At 42.8% G+C, this 22503-nt stretch overlaps 1 protein-coding gene across 4 annotated transcripts in view; it reads right to left on the reverse strand.

Moving 5' to 3' along the window:
- The window catches only part of ZDHHC20 (zinc finger DHHC-type palmitoyltransferase 20), a 49373-nt gene extending 31727 nt beyond the window's left edge, over nt 1-17646 (reverse strand). For all 4 annotated transcript variants that reach the window (XM_033087028.2, XM_033087027.2, XM_033087026.2 and 1 more), the window contains exon 1: nt 17475-17646. In XM_033087028.2, coding sequence (XP_032942919.1) covers nt 17475-17592 — 118 coding nt within the window. In that variant the 5' untranslated portion in view covers nt 17593-17646. The remainder of the gene's footprint in view (nt 1-17474) is intronic.
- Between the last annotated feature and the right edge of the window lie 4857 nt (nt 17647-22503).

The following is a 22503-nucleotide window of genomic DNA, read 5'->3' on the forward strand; positions in this document are numbered from 1 at the left end:
GAATCAATATTCCTCCTGCCAGTTCGTGATGCTTGGCGAGTTACTGGAAGAGCTGAAGGGATGCAGTTCCCCGAGTTAATGAAGCAAGCACACTCCACAGACAATTAGACAGAATTTATGCATATTCCCCTTCCTATATGCACCTAACTTGTTTTTCTGAGGCTAATAGGCCAACAGGTGTACCACTGGAAAGCAGAAAATGAAATTAGAAGTTTTTACAGAAATCCCAGTGAAACTGCTACACATAACCTACTTCCTTAATTTCTCCCCCCACTTCTCTCTTCCTGTCACATACCATTTTTTGCTTTCTTCCCCCCTGACCTGAATTCTTAAAGCATAGTTAAAATCTCTCCACCTCCTTATCTCCCATAGCCTCATCTCCTTTTACGCCAACAGCAAATTCCATTGCTCAAATCTACTCTGTACACTGCCTGACTAGTACATTTTCCTGCCCTCAGGCTTCTCCAAAACCTTCACACTCAGTTTATCAGTTCAGGGATGAAGCTGAACAGAGAGCTGCTGTACTTGTTGGTTGCTGTGCACATATCACTTCCCTAGCTGGATCTCTTCCTTGGACACTGAATTACTGAAACAAAACGAGGAAAGGATCCTTCCTGACTCCAAATTACACTTAAGCTTCTGGTCACAAGCATGAGCAAAATCTTAACAGAGCACACTTTGCCTCCTGCAGTTTACCTCACTACACATCGCTTCCCCTCTCCCAGCTCTGACATTTCTACTGTCATTAACCTGTGAAACAATTCAAAAGAGCTTTTTCCAGCTCTTTTCACAAGAGACTCTTAAATCTGCAGGGCTTGAATGTGCGTTGCAGACTTCCCTCTGAAGGGCTGCTTTGTTACAGAGGTGCCATTTATCACTTATCTGCAGACACCTACAGGGAAAGGGTCTACAACTGTACAATGCACCTGTGCCTCTTTTTATAGGCAACAAGAAGCATAATGAGATGATATCTCAATGTATAGATTAATCCTTTTTGTTCAGATATGTTTTAGGTTTTTTCCTTCTTTCTTGCCCCCATCCCTTTCCGTTAAATATCCACCCTCTGTCTACACAGAAGTCTCTGCAAAGTTAATGGAAAAGGTTCTGGTTCCTTCCACCTGAAAAGGAGGAAGAAATTACCATTTGGAATAGAACAATGTTGGCTTCAAACTCAAGGAGGTCAATCCCAAAGAACAGCTTCATTTCACATTAGTTATGCATACTTGCACTGCCTGCTCCCATGTTTCTGCCTGCAACTCCACTACATGCTTCAGAAGCCAAATTATTTTTAAAGTAAATCCTGTGAGTGTTTTTGCTTAAAATTTTACTAATGTGTTATTTCTCCAGTTAACATGTTTTCAACAATGCAAGGAGAAGATAAAAATTATTTTAAAAATGAAAAGTAAAATAAGCTTGCAGAGTATGTTTGTTTAACTTAAAAACACTAACACTATTTTAGATTTAACTTTGGCTCCTCATATCTTATGTAAACATCTTTGCACACATTCATTCATAAACATGCATTTCCTTGGACAATAAATATTCAAAAGTTCTTAATTATCTTCTGTTGGAGGCAGGAGAACATAGTTATCTTTAAAAATTCAGGAAATCTTTTTGGAAGTAATTCTGGTTAAAGTACTCCTTAGTTTGTAGCCTCATTTCTGCTCTCAGCACAAAACAAAGCTGTGAGCCAAATCTGATGTTTGAAGACTCAAGATAATGAACAGATTCTACAAGTAAAAATAAGATTAAAAAAATTTAAAAAGATAGCATTTTTCACATGTGGGACTTCATCAAAAAGATCCCTAAATAACATTCAAAAATTAATTAAGCTTCACAGCATCAGGAAGATAATTTCTCTTTCATACATAGGTCCCTTAGGTTAGAATGCAGTTATTAGACTGTGTAGAACAATTTTTATTTGAGAAACTCCTGCAGTCTGAGGTAAAAAGCCAACATGGAAATGCCTGTGATTTTCATCCTGTCTTAACATCCTCACATGAAATAAAAGATGTCCTGATCTCTTCTTTCTCAGAGGATCATGCAAGTTAAATATTACTGTTGCTATCCTTTTCACTAATGCCCATTGTCAAGTAGATTAAATGAACAGCAACTCTACTAGTCCAAATTCACTCAGCAGATGGCACATGAACTGTTTTACAGGATCTTTGTACTACAAAGCAAAGCCTTTCTTCACATAATTTAATAGTCAATCTTGATGTAAAAAAGACTTTCAAGTATTTGTTAGGCTGGTCATCTAATGAGAAGCTTTGTACCATCAAGAAATCAGTTCTTGCTTTTGAACTCTTCTACATCAGGGGAAAAATCCTCACAGAACATGACATTGCCCTTGTAGGCCCCATCCCTAGCCTGTAGTTACAAGTTTGCTCACTATTACTTTTCTACGCTACTGCTTCTGATGTTTAGATATGGCTGTTAGCTTCTGTTAAATTAGTACCGTTTTCACTTCAAACATTTTTGAAACATGGTTTTTGGGTTTTTGGGATGGAGGAAAAATCTCAAGGTAGTACTGCGTTTTTGCTTATTGATTTTTTTTTTAAATCAAATAAACACTGCTTATGATTTATATGTTAACCTCAGGATACAACAGCATTATACTCCAGATAGATGCATCAGCAAAAGTCAGTGCCTTAAGCACTGCAATCAACACAAACAGCCCATGATTCAGAAACATAAGTGCTGTAAAACAGCTGTTCTCTTGAGGATTTTAAAATACATTGCCCTGTCAGTCTATTGCTCAGCTATAAAAGGAAAAAATATTCTTTGGATTTGTTTCTTAGTATTAAGTTCCTGGTTTTGTGAGAAGACTTATGCAGTTTTAGAAAGATATTGCCAGGGAAGGATAAAACATGACCAAGACATTGAAAACTGCAGTTTACTTCAATGCAAAGAGCTCAAAAGCAGGCACTTGCATGCTCAGGTACATGGAGTTTTGACTATGGCCTCAGAATTTCAGAGGATTCAACCTCTCAGTGCTACAGCACCAGAGGAGTTTACCAAAGTGAACAAGCCCCATATGTCTGACTGCAGTGCAGAGCTTTATCTCGGCTACCTCAGGGTTTCCAAGATCACTCTAAGGAAGGAGTGTAGCAAACCTGCTTGTAAAGAGAGGTAGACAGGCCTACACTGAACTTCACACTGCTGCAGCTTGCCCAGGGATGCACAGGTGCAACACACTGTTAGGTGGTCCATTAAGCAGTTTACCCACTGGACCTCCCAACGTTGTGGGGCCCCTGCAAGATGAAGCACACTATTTGAAGTATGTGGGATCACTCTCTACAGAATACTGCCTCCAAAATACACCATACAGCCCTAATTAGGCTGGATTCAAATGTACTTTATAATTCTGTCCACTTAGGGGACAAGCATGTTTGACTTTCACAGACTAAGGTGTCTTAGTTTTGATTTAGACACCTAGCATCATCCCTTACAACAAAGACATTTTTTCCTTTATGACCCTAGCTGTAGGTTGCACTTTCCTGGATGCTCTTCCTCACACTGTTGTCTGTTATCTTTCATCTCACCCATGTCACAAGAATGAAAGAGGCACAAGTTTTATCACAGTTTTATCACAGGAAACAATCCTGCAGACAAAGGGACATCATTAGCTGTATGACAAATGTAACTCGGGGAAAATGTCACTTGTTGGAGGCATTTCTTTTGGAGTGTGAACTGATAGAAATGTCATCTTCAGAAAGCTTTAGAGCATTTTTTTTAAGCTGCTTCAAGGAAACCTCTCAGAATATCTCATCTCTGAAAGAAAAATATGTTGGGGAGCTGGCTTGCTTTTAGTTTCAGGCTCATTTTCAGGGATGCTATGAAGTGTTCAAACATCTTCCAACTCACTGCATAATAGGAAAAAACCAAATCTCTCTATTCTGAGGCAAAGAGGTGCTACAATCTCCCAAGACCTTGCAAGAGGCATGCTAAAAACAAGACATTTGCCTTCAGGTTTGGAATAAACTCCACCCCCTCCCCCCCCCCCCCTTCTTCTTACTCCCTTTCCCCTTATCTTCTTACTCCCCTAAAAGGCATGTTCCAACCATAGCTAGATATGTTTCTTGCAGAGGAGGAATTTCAACTCCAACTAATATACAAGTATAGCAAAGGACAAGAACTGATCTTGTTACTGAAGTGCTATGCTTATTTCCCCACCCACGCCCACAATGGCTCTTAGCAGGAGTCACACTTTGGTTATTCCAGCCTTTCCACAAATTTCAAAATAACATTCACATTTTGGCTGACTTTCCTTAAGGGTGGGAAGAAGGAGTGATAGAAGTGCAGTGCATCCCTTCACCAGATGCATAGCCTTAACTTTTCTCAGCTTTTAATGAAAAGAGTACAAATAAAAAAAACAAGCATATATATATACACATACCTATACATACACATACACACTCATATTTCCAGAAGTTACCAGTACCAAAACTCACCAGAACCCCCCCACAGGCACGGCCCTGTCTGCAAAGGTAAGCATCACTGACATCACCTCTGTTCATTTGCTCAGAAAATGGCATTTTATTGAAAATCTAACTTAGGTATATGGTTACATAATTTCCATTTGCAAAAGCGGACCTTAATCATTCACAAGAAGCCGACAGAAACACTATTTACTGATACAGCGGGACAATGAGTAAATTTCCTTGAGCAAACATTCACTTGGCTTCTGTTACAGGGCAGCAACAGAACACAAAGACCATAGCACTTCTCCACTGTTCTCTAAAAGCCTTATTTCTGTGACCTTCCCACAGTGACATATTTCTTATTTCCTAACCAACAGGCATTCACTAGGTGTTCTCCTCCCATAACAGCTGGAAGTTGTTTTAGAAAAAATGACTCAAAAATGAGCTGACAGCATCGCGTAGCCAAAAGCCAATGCAGGAAGATGTTGCCAGGTCCCTGCTAAAAGGCTATGGGGGTCCAGGAATCACACACTCAATTGCCACCGTGAATGTTCTTCGCAGAAATTTGAGCCATATGAACTTAGAATTGCTTTATTTTCATATGGTGCCAGACTGATGTATTTCAACTTCAGATATCCAGGAATAGGACACAGCTTTCTCCACTCCCAGTGCACTGCAAAGGGATTCAGAAAGCAACACTTTATAGAATGGTGCTGCAGGAGATGTGGCTCCATTGGCCTTTGTGCCATTGCCACACCATGCGCCTCAGCACAGCACTGCCTTGGGCTGGTCGGCAGCATGGCTGAACCAGCCAGGTCTGACACGATGCTTCTCTCAGAGGTGTGGCCTGTGGTGGACAACTCTTGCTGCTTGCTGGTCTATAAAGTTACCCATCTTAACCATCTACCCACTCCCCTAAGGCAGACAAACATAGCAAAAGCAAGCACTCACCTTCGCAGACACTCGGGGCCGTGTTTGAGCTACTGATGAATTTGGTAGCTACTACACTACAAGCTTGTGTGACCACAAGTAGCAGGGCACTGCAGGGGAGACGGGGGATTGGCAGTGAGTGGCCTCTCACTGTCCTGGGTCACGCACAGTCATGAGAGGGGAAAGAAATGCTGTCAGGGCTGCTGATGCCTTGAAGCACATGAGCCAAACTCCTCACACACCCTGTGCTCAGCAAGAGCACTCAGAGTTGCCTTGTGACTTCAAGTGATCACAAGATGATGCATTCGAAGGCACTTTAGGTAGTGCGTATGTGTGAGAAATCTGGGGTGGGAGGAAATAGGAGGAAGAAATGCAGCCAGGGAAGAGACACTGGTACAAAGTGAGATACTCTGTTTTATGACGCTTCCTATGCCCATGATTGCCATGCCCATTGGTACAGGATTCAAAACAGCATTATCACAGGGACAGGCAAAATGAACTAATGTTTCAAACAAGGCAGCTCAAGCTGCACTGCAGAATGTTTCTGTTACTTGTTACCAGCTATCACTATGATTTGTTTTATGGTTTAAACAATATGATCATGATTCACTAGAACAAGTAATTTAGAGCAGCCAGAGGCTTGCTGCCCAGAAAATACTCTCTTATCACAATAAAAAGCAGCTTTTTATTTAGCCAAGGTCTTTTCAGCCTCAATGCAGAGAGTACATGCATAAATACAAAACAGTCTACAGCAGAAATTTGCATAAGCAATGCAATATAGTTCTTGAGTAGAGTTACATTTAGCAATGAATAACAACTGGGAAGATTTCTGCCATGTATTGCAGGAACAGTAAATTCTGTGCTACCACTTCCACAGTTCAAAAGCTTAGCTTCAAAGGCAGTTGACTTCTGGAACCCACAAAATCCTACAGATGGCTCACTACCTCTGCATCCACAACATATTCTTGAAAGTTATACCAAAGGTCTCCTAATGGTCTTCTCAGCAAGGGAGCCTGCACTTTCAAAATTACTTCAAGAGTTACACTTGGTCAGCATGCAGCAGGTCTTAATCTCACACTGGTGTCCACACCAGCTACGGTGCATTAAGGAATCTATCAGCCCAAACAACTAAAGAATTTTTCTAAATGTGAAGTCAGCATTCGGCTCCAGCAATGCACCTGGTCTGCTGTCCCTGAAAAGCCCTATTCCCCAAGAAGCACTACACACTTTCAATTCACCATAATTGCTCAAAAACCCCCTAATGTAATTTGACTTTCTTTGGCCATTTAATGACTATTGACACTGCTCATTCTATTTGCATTTTGATGGATTTTAAATCCTCGAATTACTTCTACACACTTGCTTCAGCTGGTTACTCGTATTACGCGACTTCATTCAATTCTTTACCAAAAAATCTGCTTTATCATAACAGTAACAGCTTTATTGCTCAGTAGCATGGAAGTGCTGTGCAAATTGCTTACAATATTGCCTTTAAGCTATCAGACAGAGCTAAAAGAAAGCCTGGTTTCTTCTTGAAAGACAAAGACAGCTCTTACTTACATCAGTCAGTGAGCTGTGCTCTCTCTGGCCCATCAGGGAATAGGAAAAAACAGAATTGACAGAAAGACATGGGAGCTCGGAAGCATCTGAGTGGAGCTAGCTAATGTCCACACCACTAATTAATTACATTTGCATTTGAAGGAGAGGTATTTATCCTCAGGCTGTCCAGATCAAGCTCATAGTAACACTACACTCAACTATCTGCACATGTGAAAATGCTTCTTGTGTTAGGAATAACTTCAGTAGTTCTGCAGCTGACACTACTAGGACACTTGCAAGAGATAGCAGTGACAAACAGGATAATCAGCTGGTGTTGACAAACACTGTACTGTACAGAGCAGTCTTACACACCCTGCACAAGATCAGGTGTTCTGCAGGTAACATCACAAACTGCCAGTATATTTAAAGTAAAAACCAAAGCAAGCAAAAATCCCACCCAACCAACATACATTTTCATAACAGTATTTTTCAAGTAATTAACAATTTACCCACTCTTTTTCTATAAATAGAACACTAATTTGCAGTTTGTGACTGCGAGTCAATACCTGCCTCGAATACAAAGGTCACTTAAAGCTGACTGTCTTATGGCTCAGGACATTACTACTAAATCCATTTACTTCTACACTAGACAGATGAAAATAAGCAACAATCTTTATTTATCCATTCCACACAGCTGTGAGATTTGATGGCAGGAGAGCAGAGGTGCCAGTGTGTGGAGAACAAAAATTCCAGACACAGCTGCTGTGAGTTGCAGACCTGAACCCTCACTCACCACTGAGAACAGTCAGCAGCCAGGAGGGACCTGCCTTGCTAATCAGGCACCTTCTTCATATTTGGCTTCAGACTCTTCCAAAATCAGATGTTTCCTTGTTTACTTACCGGCCCACCTTACAAGTGTTTCCCCAATTGTGAGGATAAAATCTCCTCGCAAAACTCTGTGGAAAAGGATCTTCCTGTAAATCTCCTTACAAAGTATTAGGCACTCTGTTTTCTGAGCAGAGGATTTTGCTGCCACCAAGTTCACAGAGTAATGGAAGAAAGTGCCCATCAAGCTGACCTCCTCTTATGCATTATGTCACTAGATTCCCTAAATGAAGTTCCAAGTTTGCAGTGTTGGTCAGGTTTCACTGGTATTTGACACCTGAGGTTAAATATGGAACTACCTATGATAAGAGCTAATTTTCAGCCAGCAGTACATTGACAACAGAGGAAACAGTAATGTAATCTACACGAATTCCTATCAAGATATTAATAAGCCAAGCTCCTGGACTCAGCCCTTTAAGGAGGTTTTGTAGTGAAAAACATGTCATTTAAAGACAAATGTATTAACTGTGAAAGTGTAGTGATGGGGAACTCTTGTCTTCAACAAACTGGACTTGTAAATATGAATAAATATTAAGTATTTTTTAAATTATAAAAATATTTAGGGAATAAACAAAGGTTTAAAGACTTCTCATGGTGACTTAGAGAATCTGTTCATCTGTGGCTTATCAAGTTGATTGATAACAAATGCTGCCATCTTTTGACACTGGAGGCTTTGCTGCTTGTTTTTTTTTGTAAAACAAAATGTTATACATTAAACCTTACTTAGACTGAAACATCCTGAGACAAAGCTTGACTGCAGCTAAATCTACACCCTCTAGTTTCTTCGCTAAAAGGAAGAAATAACAGCAATTCCCCAGGAACATAAAAAAGGATCCAGGTACTTCAGAAGGAAAAAACCCACTGGTAATAAAAGAACAGAAAGTTTTGGATAGAGGACAAAGTCAGAAGGACACCATTTTGTTGTGGCAGGTCTCATTTAAGTATCAGATTACTTAGGAATATGAAAAGGTGACAGCACAAAGACTATACAAGCCACTGCAAAGGGATTTTTGGATACTCCAGAACATATAGACTGAATCTTTGATAGTAGTCCAGAGTAACAGAGTAGGCAGCATACAAAAGAGCAGAGCCTATCATCTAAGAGCTCTCATTCAGTAACTATTGCTTCCAGCAAATAAAACAAACAAAAAACAAAACAAAACAAAAAAACCCAAAAACAAAAAAACGCCCTCAGAGCTCACCTGGCTGCTGACAGTTCACCACATATTCTAGGAAAGTATAAACTCAGGACTCTAAGAACTGAAATACTGTAACTCCTAATGCAGTGTGTGCCAAGAGAGAACAGTTCTGCCTACTGCCCCTCAGAGATGCATTAGGGCTCCCAGGGCAAAGCACTGGATGTAACACAGCAGGGCTGGCACACTGCCTAACAAGAAACAAGCAGGGCTTGATGCATGCATGGCTCCTACTAAGAGAATTAACTTCTGTCATCTTCCTAGGCTGCTGCACATCTTAACACAGTTGCAAGAACATCCCTGGTTGCAGGTGATGTGCTCGAGTGTTGCACTCTGGTGGGAACTAAGGTTTGTGATGTCCAATACTGCTGCTGGTTTAACAAAAGTCAGCAATCACAGTGAGTTGTAGGAAGTTACAACTAGGTGTGAGTTGGCCTAGACCCTGGAACATGTTGTGTCCTGAGAGGATACACTGAAACATCATTTGGGATGGGACCAGGGTGTGCATCTGCTTGCCTAAAGACTCCAGAGAAGGTGTGCAGGAAGAGGAGAGCACTGTCACATGGTAGGAGACTACCACAAATCCTGGAGCAGGAAAGCACAGCTCCTAAGGCCCTGCATGTGCCTAAAAACTTTCCCAGACCGTTGTTTCTGCTCACAGATTCCTGCTTTCACTCTTAACTTGGGTTCTGCAAGTGTGGGAAGTAGTGAGAAACATAGCGTATTTACAGCTTTGAGGATGTTAACAGAAAATAGGCACACAAAAGAGAAAAAAATAACTGAATGTAGTAGTCAATAGTCTTTAAACTTCCCATTGTCAAAATTTATAATGTGTCTAAATTATGCATTATTACAGAAGTTCAAGCCTACTCTCTTCACCACTTGCTGTTTTAGCTTTATCTCAGCAGGTATCTGCCATGGAACACAGCCATAATATCTCTGTATGCAATTACAAAGCTGAAGTCAAACTTCTAAAAAATACTATTATTGAAATCCCCCCAACATGAAACTTAAGGAGCAGCAAATTAAATAGATAAAAATATAGACACAGAGAACATCCCCTATGCATACTTTGCATCCTTTTTCAGATACTGTAAAAAAACCCACTTGAATGTTAATCACAGGATTTTTTCAAAACAGAACAGAAGTCAAAGTCAGCTCCAAGTTTTGGGCTCCTTTGCAATATTCAGAGTAAATCTGCAGATCACAAACCAACAGATGTAAAAACCTCCAATCAACCACAAAGCAATATATGGAAATACACTTCCTTTCTCTCCTTTTTTTAAATCCAAACTTGACAAAGCTAAAAGCAATGACTACTTGTCATGAATAATGGTACAATAATGGTTCTCTGCATTCAGACCCACGACAAGGCAGTAGGTGAGGTGCCTGACGTAAGTTTTAAGTCTACCACACAGAGCAGCAAACCAGCTTACACAATAACTATCTGTTTAGGTCTCTTCAAACAAATAATGTCCTTTTCTTTCAAGGTTACTTAAATTTAATCTAAACTTTGTTTTATTCTCTGTGCACTGGCAGCTTGCTGAATTCTAGATTAATTACTTCAAGCTCTAAAATTTTTTGTCACAAAAAAGTTTAAAAAAATGAAAAATCAAAAAAAAACCCCAAACCCAAACAGCTATCTCTGTGCTTAGCACTTCACAAGAGATGCATAAAAATTCCCCACACTGGAGACACACATTGAGATGCACAAGTGAAGTATCACAAACCAAAAGCATGCTTCTTTGAAACTTTCTCTCTGTAGATCATATGATTAAAATGGTTCCATGCTTCACATTTAAGACAATGCTGTATACCATCTATAGCACCAGAGAGACTGCCAAGGCAAAGCATGCTGCTTTTGTGATCCACTTGTCTTTGACAATCTCACAAGACAATTTTAAGAGTCAAAAGAAGAGATTAAAAAGGAACAGATGAGCCATTTGGTATTTTGGGAAAAAAGGAAAAGTAGAGGTTTGAAATGCTGCAGAGGAGGAACCTGATTTCTAGCACAGATATGGAAAGACGGTCAAAGATTAGGTATTCCACTGAAGATTGTGGGCAGAAAGGAAAGCAGAAGAGTAGGAAAAATCTGGTTTGTTTGTTTCTTGATGTGAGAGTGGAGGAGTTAAGCATATCCTGCAGAAAAGAGAGCAGGAGGTGGTAATATTGGGGAAGTGGCTAAAAGAACAAATGAACTTGTTGCAATCTCATTATCCCTTTATACCTGATTCACATCTTGGTGGAGACTCAGCTTACACAAAAAAGTGGTCTGTGCTTACTTCCAAATGTTTCTGTTACATTTTTACATTCTAATGAGAAAAAATGGATACTCATACTATTACAGGAAGATTATGCACCAGCTGGAAGAAGTTAATGACTGAGATCAAAACTCCATAAAAGCTGTTTCAGGAACCTACAGTTTGTAGTACTTGTAAGGAAAGTACGTGTTAAACCAGCATAAACTCTTACAGTTGTAGGAAACTGTTTAACAAACAGTGATGTACTGAATGAGTGAAAACTGAATGGCACAAACTCTCAGCATTTTCAAGCACAATTTTAGGCAGACAATTAGAATCTATCTTACTTCCATTTTCCATCACAGTCTCAAGTTCCAAGAGTAAAAGCAGGTCCAGTGCCATCCAAGTATTTCAGCTATCACAGGTATATGAGAACTCAGCTCTGACACCCATCTTTTAATCTTTTGATTATAAAAAGCATATTAAATTAACTCATAAAAATATGAGCCAATAGAGAACAAGTTTTAATTACTGAAATTTCAACAGACAGAAGAACCTGAAGCTCACTGTATGTAGAGGGTCAATGACCTCAAAGTAACATCTACTGAAAATATATGCTAAAAATTCTGGTCCTTTTATCCATAGCATCTTGTAGGAAACCAGAGACTCGTAAGTGCTGACGGAACATAAAACCCCTGATTAAAAATGAAAGTGACATTTAGATCACTGCTCTAACTCTAAAGGCATACAGAAATCTCCTAATACTGTTACCAGAGATAAAATTGACAGACATTTTCCATAATATTAAATACTCATGCTATCCAAGCCCTCTCCAAGCAAGAAGAAAAGCTTTGTAGTCCACATCTAAAAGGCAATCAGGAAGCACTGCAGCAATGAGTGATCATGGCTACAAGAAAATAAAACCACAGGAAGAGTTCCTGCTGTAGCCCATACACTTACTCAGCTCCTCGCTTTCCCTAAGCCCATCCTACCCACGGCCAGTTTCAGACAAGTGCTAAGGCTCAGGGTAGGTCTCACACAAAGTATGTACCATTGAGTTTCATCAAAGCTGTTAGAAAGTAGAAGAGACAAGCTCGAACTCCCTGTTAGCAGAGAGCTGCTCTGAGCTCAGCTGCTCATTTTCTGCCTAGTCCCCTGAGCAAGCTAAGCAACACCAAACTGGCCACTGCACCACACTTCCTTTTGACCAAACGGTAATTAGGGATCAAGGAAAGATGCCAACTACTGCAGAGCTGTCAGGAATGGTTTAGCAGATGCAGGGGCTGGGGCAGGCACTGCAGATTGAGAGCTGGGAGGGAGAAGAGGGATGGAATCCTGATGACAGAAGAAAGAGCAGACATAACTCCTCAAGAAACCAGGCTGTTGCTCTTGGAACAATTTTTTCATTAGAGGACTGCCAAGAGAGCAGATTGTATTTTCATATAAAAGGCACATGCCCACCTGTCCCTATAAACTAGTATGACCAATACAGTGCAAGGCACAATAGAAGATAATCTTTCTCCTCAGCTGAGCGCTTAGTTTTCCAACAATCTGTAGCCAGTCTGAGCACCTCAAAAGGAATTCTATTTATAATAACAGAAAAGGTTCTCATTTAAGATGATAATATGCATGCTTATGCTGAGAGATTACAACAAAATTAAGTGTACGCAGAGTGGTTAAATTTCTGTATTTTTAAATTAATGAGAGGCTCGTAAACATAGTTAACTAACTAATGATCTAACCTGTTTCACTTGCTTTCCTTTTCTTGACAGGAAACCCTCTTTTCCTCCAGGGATGCCTTTTACATGTTTAACATGCAAATGTTGTACCTCAGCGCTGATACTTCAGGTTTTTCTGTAGTCTGAAATCAGAACCGCTGTTGGTATCACCTTCCCATTGCTTGAGAGATATTGCATTAGCATCTTCAGTAGAGATTTCTTTTGGAGGAGGCAGATGGAATTACCTTCTCTCTGTTTATGCAACAGACTCTTCAGATGGGAGCATTACAACAGATCACCATGTGCTTCTCATAAGGGCCGTACTTTGGGGAAATCACAGCTGGCTCCCTACTGACAAGAGACACTGCAGTCTTGTGGAACAGCAAGGAGTATAATTTGTACTACTAACATGAGGTTATTAATTCTAAATTACAAACTGCTTTGTTTTGCCAGGGTTTTAGACACTCTAGACAATACACTATCAAAAAAAACCAATCCTTCAACTAGATGTTATGAAAAGAATACACAACTAGTTACTCCCGTAGCTTTCAAATTCACAGTTTTCCATACTTTGCAGCATGAAAACACTCATTCATTCACAAGCCTACTAAATATGTAAAACAAGCCATTATCCTGAAAACTCCTGGCTCAGAAGAAGAGTCAGGACTGTGATTTTCAAAAAATGCAGTCTTCAGTATAGAAGTAAAAACCTAACCTTAACAGGATTTTTAGTTTGGTTTTTTTTTCTTTTCTTTTTAATAACGCCAGTCACTACACTTTAGTTAGGAGCTGCAGACAGCTCAATGTTAACTTCCTCCTCTTTTTCTCAGTGCAAGACTGCACTACCAAAGTCTGTAAGCATTATAGCAAAAAGGTTGCCTGTAAGAAATGAGCTGACTTCACCCACCAACTCCGACTACATGTGACAAAACAGTGTCTTGTGTGACCACCCTCTAACCAGTCTGCATTACAGAACACCATCTACAAAAATGTTTGGGATAGATAATAAGATCCAAGTCAGCCACAAATGAAAGCAAACCATGAGAGAAGCGCTTCACTCTTTCTGAGCATCTGAGGGATGCGGTAAGCAAATACAATCAGCTCAATTCAGCAGCAGCATAATATAGCCATTGTTTACAAAAGCAATGCTAAAAGGAAAACATGTTTTGATAATACAAAGGAACACATCAAATGGTTTTAAACCTAACAAAAAGCCATTTTACAACATGCTTTATGTAGTTCTAGGTGTGTTTTCTTGCAAACAGAGCTCTGGTCAATTTATGAGTGAAAAGAAGAAATAATCCAGTAAGAAAGTGTTCATTGAGATCTTTCTACTTCAAAACACTTAAAGTCCTCTGAACAAGACCTCACCTTGAGTCTTTTGCAGTTCCTTCAGCTACACACCTGAATTTTTACACTGTGCTGATATTCCCTCAACTTACACACATTTGGCTGTTTTCGCCTTTCCAATTAACTTAATTTACTTGATGGATCACAACTACACAGCAATAGTGGTCTACACAAGCCACTGTTCAACATCTTCGGAGAGACAGAGCTGCCGGCAGTTCCCATGGAAGAAAAACAATAGACAGGCTCATGAGTCTCCTTTCATCTTACCCACACCAGCCCTCCTTGGTGTTCACAGCCAGTGTGTAAGCAATATAATTTAGGGTTACAGAAGAGGCATAACCCAGTAAATACATATTAGGAGTGAATTACAGGGAAGCCTGAGTCCATCAAGCACCATAAGACATTGAGCAATATGTGAGCATCCCATCAGAGGAGGGTGGGGCAAGCAGCACAGAGAAGCAAAACTGAAAGGAAAAGGGTAAGGTGATGAAAGAAGCAGCCCCAACTTTACCATCTTCTAATTTATGATACTACACTAAGCCAGGCTTCCCCCTGGATCTACTAACTGAATATATCTTCAACCTTTAATAAATGACCAAGGACTACAAGGAAAAAAGCCAAACCAGGAAGAAGTAATAATTGGGAAAATAAAGGCTTTCCCTCTTCCTGTTTCCTTGTTAGCATCACATCTGAACAGTTCTTGATTTTTTAAGAATAAACTTTAAAAAAACACTGGTGTCTGTGGGGCTTCTATTTCCCTTTTACTCAATATTTACTCAAAATTTTCTATTGTCTCCTCTTTTCTAAAGCTTCTGTTCCTCCATTTCTCTTTCCTTTATGAGGCACACACCAGCCTCTTACCAGAGCCATAAGCCCTGCTCCTGCACCCGCCCCATGCCAACATCGGCAAAGGCCAGCGTTGCCTCACTCATGAGCTGTGTGCGGGAGGCACATCCCTGCTCTTCTTCGTAGTACACAGTGCTGTCGTTCCCAAAACAAACAGAACAGAGGGAGCACCAGCAGAAAGAAAACAAACCTGCCAAAACAAACGGAAAATCCTGTATTTTGCTGTAAATCCTCTCAATCTTGGTTTGAACTCAACCACAGAATAAAAACATACAAAGGATAAAACCCACAACGCCAAAAAGACCCAAACACAAAATCTCTTTATTCTCCTCTCCCTTGATGAGATGACTTTTTCTCAGAAGTGTAAACAAAATTCAACAGATTAAAAACAAACAAATAACAAAAACCTCCAAACTCACCTAAGGAACAAACCTCACAAAACAAATAAAATCCTTGGTCATGAAGCATGATTTAGATGAGTAACAACTGAAAAATTCAGCGACAGCGACAGAAGTCAGTAAATATTCTGTTTATTAAATGATGCTTTTTCTTAAAAGTCTGTATGTGCAGACATTAATAGAGCTGATTTGTGGGAAAAAGTGCTTTCAGAAACCAGACCTAGAGATGCAAAAGCTATCACATCAACAGGAACCAATCCTCTCAATAATTTTCACACAAATGAAGCCTTAATGAACTCAGAAGAGCTCTTTGAAGCTTCTCTATGTCCACGATAGAGAAATCATTCACCAGCACCTAGTCCTGACCACTCTGTGGTCAAGACACAAAGCTGGGACTCAGAACTTGAGCCTCTGTTCCCAATTCAAGCAGAGACCACCTGTGTGACCTTAGGCAAGTCTCTTAATCCCCGAGTTTTTGTTCTCTATTTAAGAATAGCCCTAATCTGCCTTTTGTCATACTAATTAGACTGTAGTGGGTAGAGAAAACTTGTAAAATGTAAGTCTATAACCTCATGCAGTCCCTTTCAGGACTACTGTTACAGCTACCCATGCCCCAGACCTCCTGCAGACTGAATCAAATTTGTTTTCACATGTTTACAGTTTTAAGCATGATTTCCAGAAAACCTATTTATTCACATGAACTGAACAATAGTAATTTGGCAAGTTTGGTTACACTGATACATTTGCAAATATCTCATGTCAGCACTTCACATAGTACCTCAACAAGCATTATTTTACAGCTATGTCTGTACTATTTAAAGTTCAAATAACATTTTTGCCAGTGGTTCATGTTCCAGTCCAGATCTCCAAATACAAAAGGCTGTGAAATAACATCAGCATACAGAAAAGTTATCCAAAATACTAAGTCACGGCAGAAAAAAACGAAGTGATTATTGCTAATGGAAGGCTGTCTATACCAGTTTACCCAGATATAAAGTAAATGCAAACATTTTTCTTCTAGCTAAGAATATCAAAGCATGTAGTTTACACAAATACCAAGCAGTCTCAGAATCTACAGATACTAGACAGACCTATATGTTGCTTAAAATAGTTCTAAGTACTTTTGAAGTTCTTCTTCATTTCAGCTTCCTTACTTAAACACGCCAAATGTCAATAACCTGTTCCTTAGTTTTCCTACGCTGCTTCCAAGTTTCAGCAAGTCTGATCAATACTGCACATCACAGTTCCCCTCCATTTACCCTGCCCAGAGAAAGCCAACATCCTCCTGAACAGAACTTTCCCCCTGAAGACAGTAAAGGGTAAATATCTCCCTGACCGACATCGGCTGCAAGTCAGATTTATATAAAGACGAGTCCTCGTCCAGAAAGCCTGGATTCGGCCTGACAAAACCCCGTAAGCCCTAAATCCTTTCCCCAGCCCGCTTAAGTTGGATGTTCCCGGCCTCTTAATGCTTCAACTGCACCGGGCTTCTGAATGAAGAGGAGGCAGGGGAATCCTCCATACACCCTTAAGGAGTTATTTGATACATCAGACGGATGAACCTCAGTAAAATATAGGAGAAACTCCCCAGAAGGACACACGAGGGGCTGAGCCCTCGAGAAGTCCCCGTACCCAGACGAAGCACCCTCGGCCTCCTCCTCTGCCCCGAACCCGTTCCCCCCGTCTCCACAGGCGGCCCCGGGCCGGGACCCCGCCGCCATGAGGCACCTGAGGGCGGGAGGACAACAGGTAAGCCCGGCCCGGAGGGAGTGACGGAGGGAGGGAGCGCCCGAGGCAGGGTTCAGGGTTTCCGCCGCCCGAGCCAAAGCCTGAGGCGGGCGCAGGGAGAAGCGAGCCCGCCGGGGCGCGGGGGAGGAGGCGGCCGGCGGAGGGTCCTGCCCGCCCGGCCGGCAGCTCCCGGTGCCCGCGACCCTCCCGGTCCACTCACACACACACAGCTCCACCACGTAGGCGTAGTAGGACCAGGCCACGACCAGGGCGATGAAGGCCACGGGCACCCAGGCCAGCACCTTCTGGCAGCACTTGAGGACGTGGGACGGCGCCATCTTCCCTGCCGGGCACCGCGGCAGCGCCGGCGCTGCGACGGGCGGGCGGCGGCTGCAGCTCCGGCCGCCGCTGCGGAGCCGGCCCCGGGCGGGCCCTGGGCGGGCCGCAGTGGGCGGGAGAGGGGCGGCCCCAGCGCCCGCCACCGCCTCCTTCCCGGGGTGCCGGAACGCCTCACTGCATCACAGAATGGTGAGGGACGGAAGGGACCTCCGGGCATCATCCGGTTCAGCTCCCCTTGCCAAAGCACGGTCACCTACAGCAGGTGACACAGGAACGCGTCCAGGTGGGTTTGGAATCTCTCCAGAGAGAGAGACTCTGTGACCTGCCTGTTCCAGTGCTCTGCCCACTCTCCAAGGAAAGCTCTTCCTCGTGTTGAGGTGAAACTTCTTGTGTTTTAGTTTATAGCCATTACTCCTCGTCCTGTCATTGACCGGCACCATCCCCATTGGCACCTGCGTTGGAGATATTTATGTGCATTGACGAGATTTCCACTCAGTCTTCTCTTCTCCAGAAACAGGCCCATCTCCTGGAGTCTCTCCTCATAAGAGAGATGCTCCAGACCCTTAATCATCCTTGTGGTCCTCCATGGACCCTCTCCAGTAGCAACTCGTGTTTCCTGTGCTGAGGAGCCCAGAAGGGGACAGAGCCGTGCCGGTGTGGGGGAGGATCCCCTCCCTCGGCCTGCTGACCCATTCTCCCCGATGCATCCTTCTCCATGCACCTCGGGGCCCGCCGCCCTCCGACTCCCTCTGCTCGCACCGGCGGGGCCATCTCGGCGCGAGATCCTCCTGCAGCCATAAACCCCGGACTTCAACCTCCCGGTTCTGCTCTTCCCGCGGTCCTGGCCGGGCAGGAAGGCGGTGGGACAGCTCCGGGCACTCGTCCCTGGGCGCTGCCGCTTGACCCTGCTCGCCGAGCAGCCCGTTGGGTGCCGCAAAGGGAACCTGTACATTACTTACTGCTATTTGTTTTATCGGCTGATTTATTTATTTCCTGAGCGGCGGTCAGCGCCTGACAGCTGCGGCCACACCGCGACCTCGGGCGGCACCGCCGCCGGCGCTGCCTTGCGGGGCTCAGCCTCCGGAGCGCCTGAAATCTTTAGTCTTACTCTGGCACTGCTGTGGGTGGGATGCCGGGGTCGGAACGGGCCGCGCCATGGCAAAAATCCCCATCTCCGCGCCGAGCCAGAGGGTGCTCACGCCAGGAGCGCGTCCCGCGCCCCAGGCGGCTCCCGCGGCGCGCCCGCGCCACCTGGCGGCAGCGGGAGGGGCCGCCCGAGCCCAGGGAAACGGGACGGACAGCATCCATAGGGAACAGACAGCATCCCATCCATGGGGAACGGACAGCATCCCATCCATGGGGTCAGACGGCATCCCATCCATAGGGAACAGACAGCATCCATAAGGTGAGGAGTGAGGCTGGAACAGCTCAGAAGAGTGCCCTGAAAAAGGCTTGGACACAACAGGATGGGGGGCTGGTGCCCCGTAGTCCCTGTGAGTCCCTGGAGCTGGTGCGGTGGGCAGCAGCAGGGAGATTGCCAGGACAGGGGCAGTTGTTATGGCCTTGCCTGTTTACAGAATCACCGAGGTTGGAGGAGAATTTCAGCATAACAGCTATCAACCCAGCATCACCATAATCACCCCTAAACCATATCCCCAAGTGCCACATCCAGAGTCCCCTTGAAAACTCAGAGACAGCACCTCCCTGTTTCTGTTTCTTACGGATGTCAAAACATGACACAACTGCTGGAATGTGCTTCACCTCAAGATCTCATGGGACTGTTAACACTTGGCCTCAAGACAATGGGAAAGGATTTAAATTCTTGGTGTTGAAATAATATTCATTAATGATGCTTTTAGAAGTACCTGATTTTACCTTACTTTGATACTTCTATGTGCTTTTAATAATATAATTGCTGTGTTCGTTTCTTAGTTGTATATTCAGTGAAGAGACATTGTATTTTCAAGCCTTCAGGAATCTAAGGAGAAAGGACCTGGACCTGCGAAGCGAAGTTCCTAACAACTTTTCCCAAGTGTGTGCTGTGTGTAGCTGGCTGTTACTGTTCATTGACCATCCTCTTGGCTGTGCTTTCACCAACTTCCCTGACAAAATCCCATGACCCTTCACAATAAGCACAATTCCTAACATGAAGACAAAGGAACACAGCCATGAATAAAAAGCTTTGACCAGAAAACAGTTCACTATGCTAGGGAAGATGTGGGGGGATCCAATACGATCCTCCCTATCCCAGTCTTTCCTGACTCCAGTTTCCCCCCTCAGAGGTATCAGTGGAGCCATGTGCATGTTGACATTCCTCCCTTTCAGCAGGTCCATACTGAGCTGCAGGAACAGCCACCACGTGTGGTTTGGATGGAGTCTGACACTGGCAAAGCTGGAAGCTGTGACATGCCCAATATTTCAGTTCTGGATCAGACACATGCCTTGAGCAGGATGGAAAGCCATGGGCTGCAGCATAAACCTTGGACAGGACAAACTATTTTTGACCAGCTACTATCCAGAAACATTTCCATGCAGCATTTCCATAATGACAGGAACTGAAATGAGACTGAATTAAACAAGGACAACACCAAGGTTGTGAGGTGGCAGAGGGGGACTATTTATCCCCAGACAGTGCCCCCCACTGAGGAGTTTAGCTGCACAAGAAGCCCTTTGGCACAGCTGGCAGGAACTATCATCTTCTTCCACTTCTGAAAGCCACCAGGGATGTCTCTACAAGGACCTCTTGAGAAGAAATCAGCTCCTTGAATAGAAGCCAAGCAGGATGGAAGGAAGTTCTGCTGGGAATTGCAGAGCACCTGTTTGGCTTCAAATGGCTGCAGTGCAGATTGTGCAAACTTTGCTGCCTCATTTGTGGGGAGGGACAAGAAATGACACTTGGATTAGACTCTGGGAAGCTGAATAGCAACTCAGAATGCAATGCTGTGGGAATAGCTGCTCACCACACTCTTACTGGATCCCATGACTGTCAAATATTAAAAAAAAAGGCACCTCCTCACCATTTTCACATCACACCTCCACTTCTGGCTACCCACCTGCTTTAGCCACATTAAAAAATGTGTAAGAGAAGGCAAACATTTCCCTTTGCAGCTTCAGCACCAGTTAGGGTCTGTTGCAGTCTTCCAGATGTTTGTTGGTTCCACAGCAAGGCACTCCTGTTACTCACAATTTCTCTCGTTACTATTTAGAGTTTATAAGCTACAACAATTTAATCTCCATTTTGCTTCTGTATTTTTTCCCTCTTGAAGCTCATATTAAATTCCAGGAGCATGCAATCCCCAGGCAGAAGCAACCCAACCTCTTAGAGGGAGACTGATGCAAAATCATAATTTGTCTCATTTATTCTTTGTAATATGAGACAAATCAATTTATTGGATGCTTTGTATTTCTGATGTATACATAAAACCAACTGAGATTATGTAAAGTATTTGCTCTTCACAATCCAGTACAGGTAATGTAATCTTGTACACAACAACTACCAGTGATTGCCCTTGTTTGCACTGCATCAAATGTATAAATTGTGAGGTTTTTGATAATTTTGGCATTTTTAGTCAAACATTTTAAAAAAGCCCCTAATTTCAGCCATATTGATTTAGTCCTTGCTTACCTAGCACCCTCTTTGTTCAGTGATATTCATGTTTCCTAACGTTCTAATTTATTCTAATAGATCGGTTTCTTCTAGTAACATTGTTTCTTTTAACTTTAGGACTAATTTAATTAGTCTCCTTTTCTAAGGTGTAGTGGCAAAGCATCATATTTTGGTATGCTTTCTTTTCAATAGCAAAGGTAATCTACCCTGAGATTCATCTGCCATTACCTCCTGTGCATTACTTAAGTGATGCAAACAATGTTTTCAGTAACCTTTGCTCATTCCAACAGTATTGATTTCAAAGTAGATTAAAACACAGTAAGAGGCCACATAATTTAAAACTAAAAATCCGTATAATGAAAATAGAAGAAATTTTTAAAACACTTTATTGAAAAGTCTTACATTAAACCGATTGGTTTTCTTTGGGGTGATTTAGAGCTACCAGTTGCTCCATGGACTAATATTAAAACTGGCAAATTTCCCCTAAAGCAGTGGACCTAAGGCATAGTGTTGTGGTAGAACATCTCTGTAGAACATCCTTTCTCCAGGAAAGTGCTTGTGGCAGGTTTAGGCCAGCGAGGCTCATCTTCTGTGCTCCCTTTGCAGTCCATGGAGAAAGGCCAGGCCCTCCAAGGCTGTTTCAGAGCAGTGAGCTTGCATCTGAAATCCCACGAGAAAAACTCCCACACATTCCTCTGAATGACCTATGGAATACTCCTCCACCCAGTTTTTCAAACGTGCATGTCTGAAATCTGGCCAACATAAATCCAGTCATAAACAGTGTTCTGCAAGGTGTTGTGTCCATTCTCCCACAGCCTGATGCTGTCCATGTTACTCCCACCACTCGGTCAGCCTGGAAAGGCAGGCCAGCCTTCTGCCAGAGGCAGAGAATCACAGAGTAATTTTAAAAAGACTTCCAAGATCATCAGCTCCAGCCATTAACCCAGCACTGCCATATTTACCACCAATAAACCATGTCCCCAAGTGCCACCGCATCTACACATCTTTTCAACACCTGGGACGGTGACACAACTACCTCCCTGGGCAGCCTTATCCAGTGCTTGACAACCCTTTATTCCAAGTATTTTTCCCTAGTATCCAATCTAAACTCACAGGTGAGGAAAAACATGGCCTTTTACTTCTCAGAGCCACGAGGTGCTGTGACTAACCCCATGCAGGTGGGAGCAGTGCTGGGCAGGCTCCCTGTGATGCCAGTGTGCAGGAGCAGCAGCTGGGCTGCCAAGGACAGCAAGCAGAACTCTGTGCTAGGACACTCCAGTTAATGAACTGGAAACATTATTAA

This window comes from Catharus ustulatus, chromosome 2 (assembly GCF_009819885.2).
Source record: "Catharus ustulatus isolate bCatUst1 chromosome 2, bCatUst1.pri.v2, whole genome shotgun sequence".
NCBI lineage: Eukaryota > Metazoa > Chordata > Aves > Passeriformes > Turdidae > Catharus > Catharus ustulatus.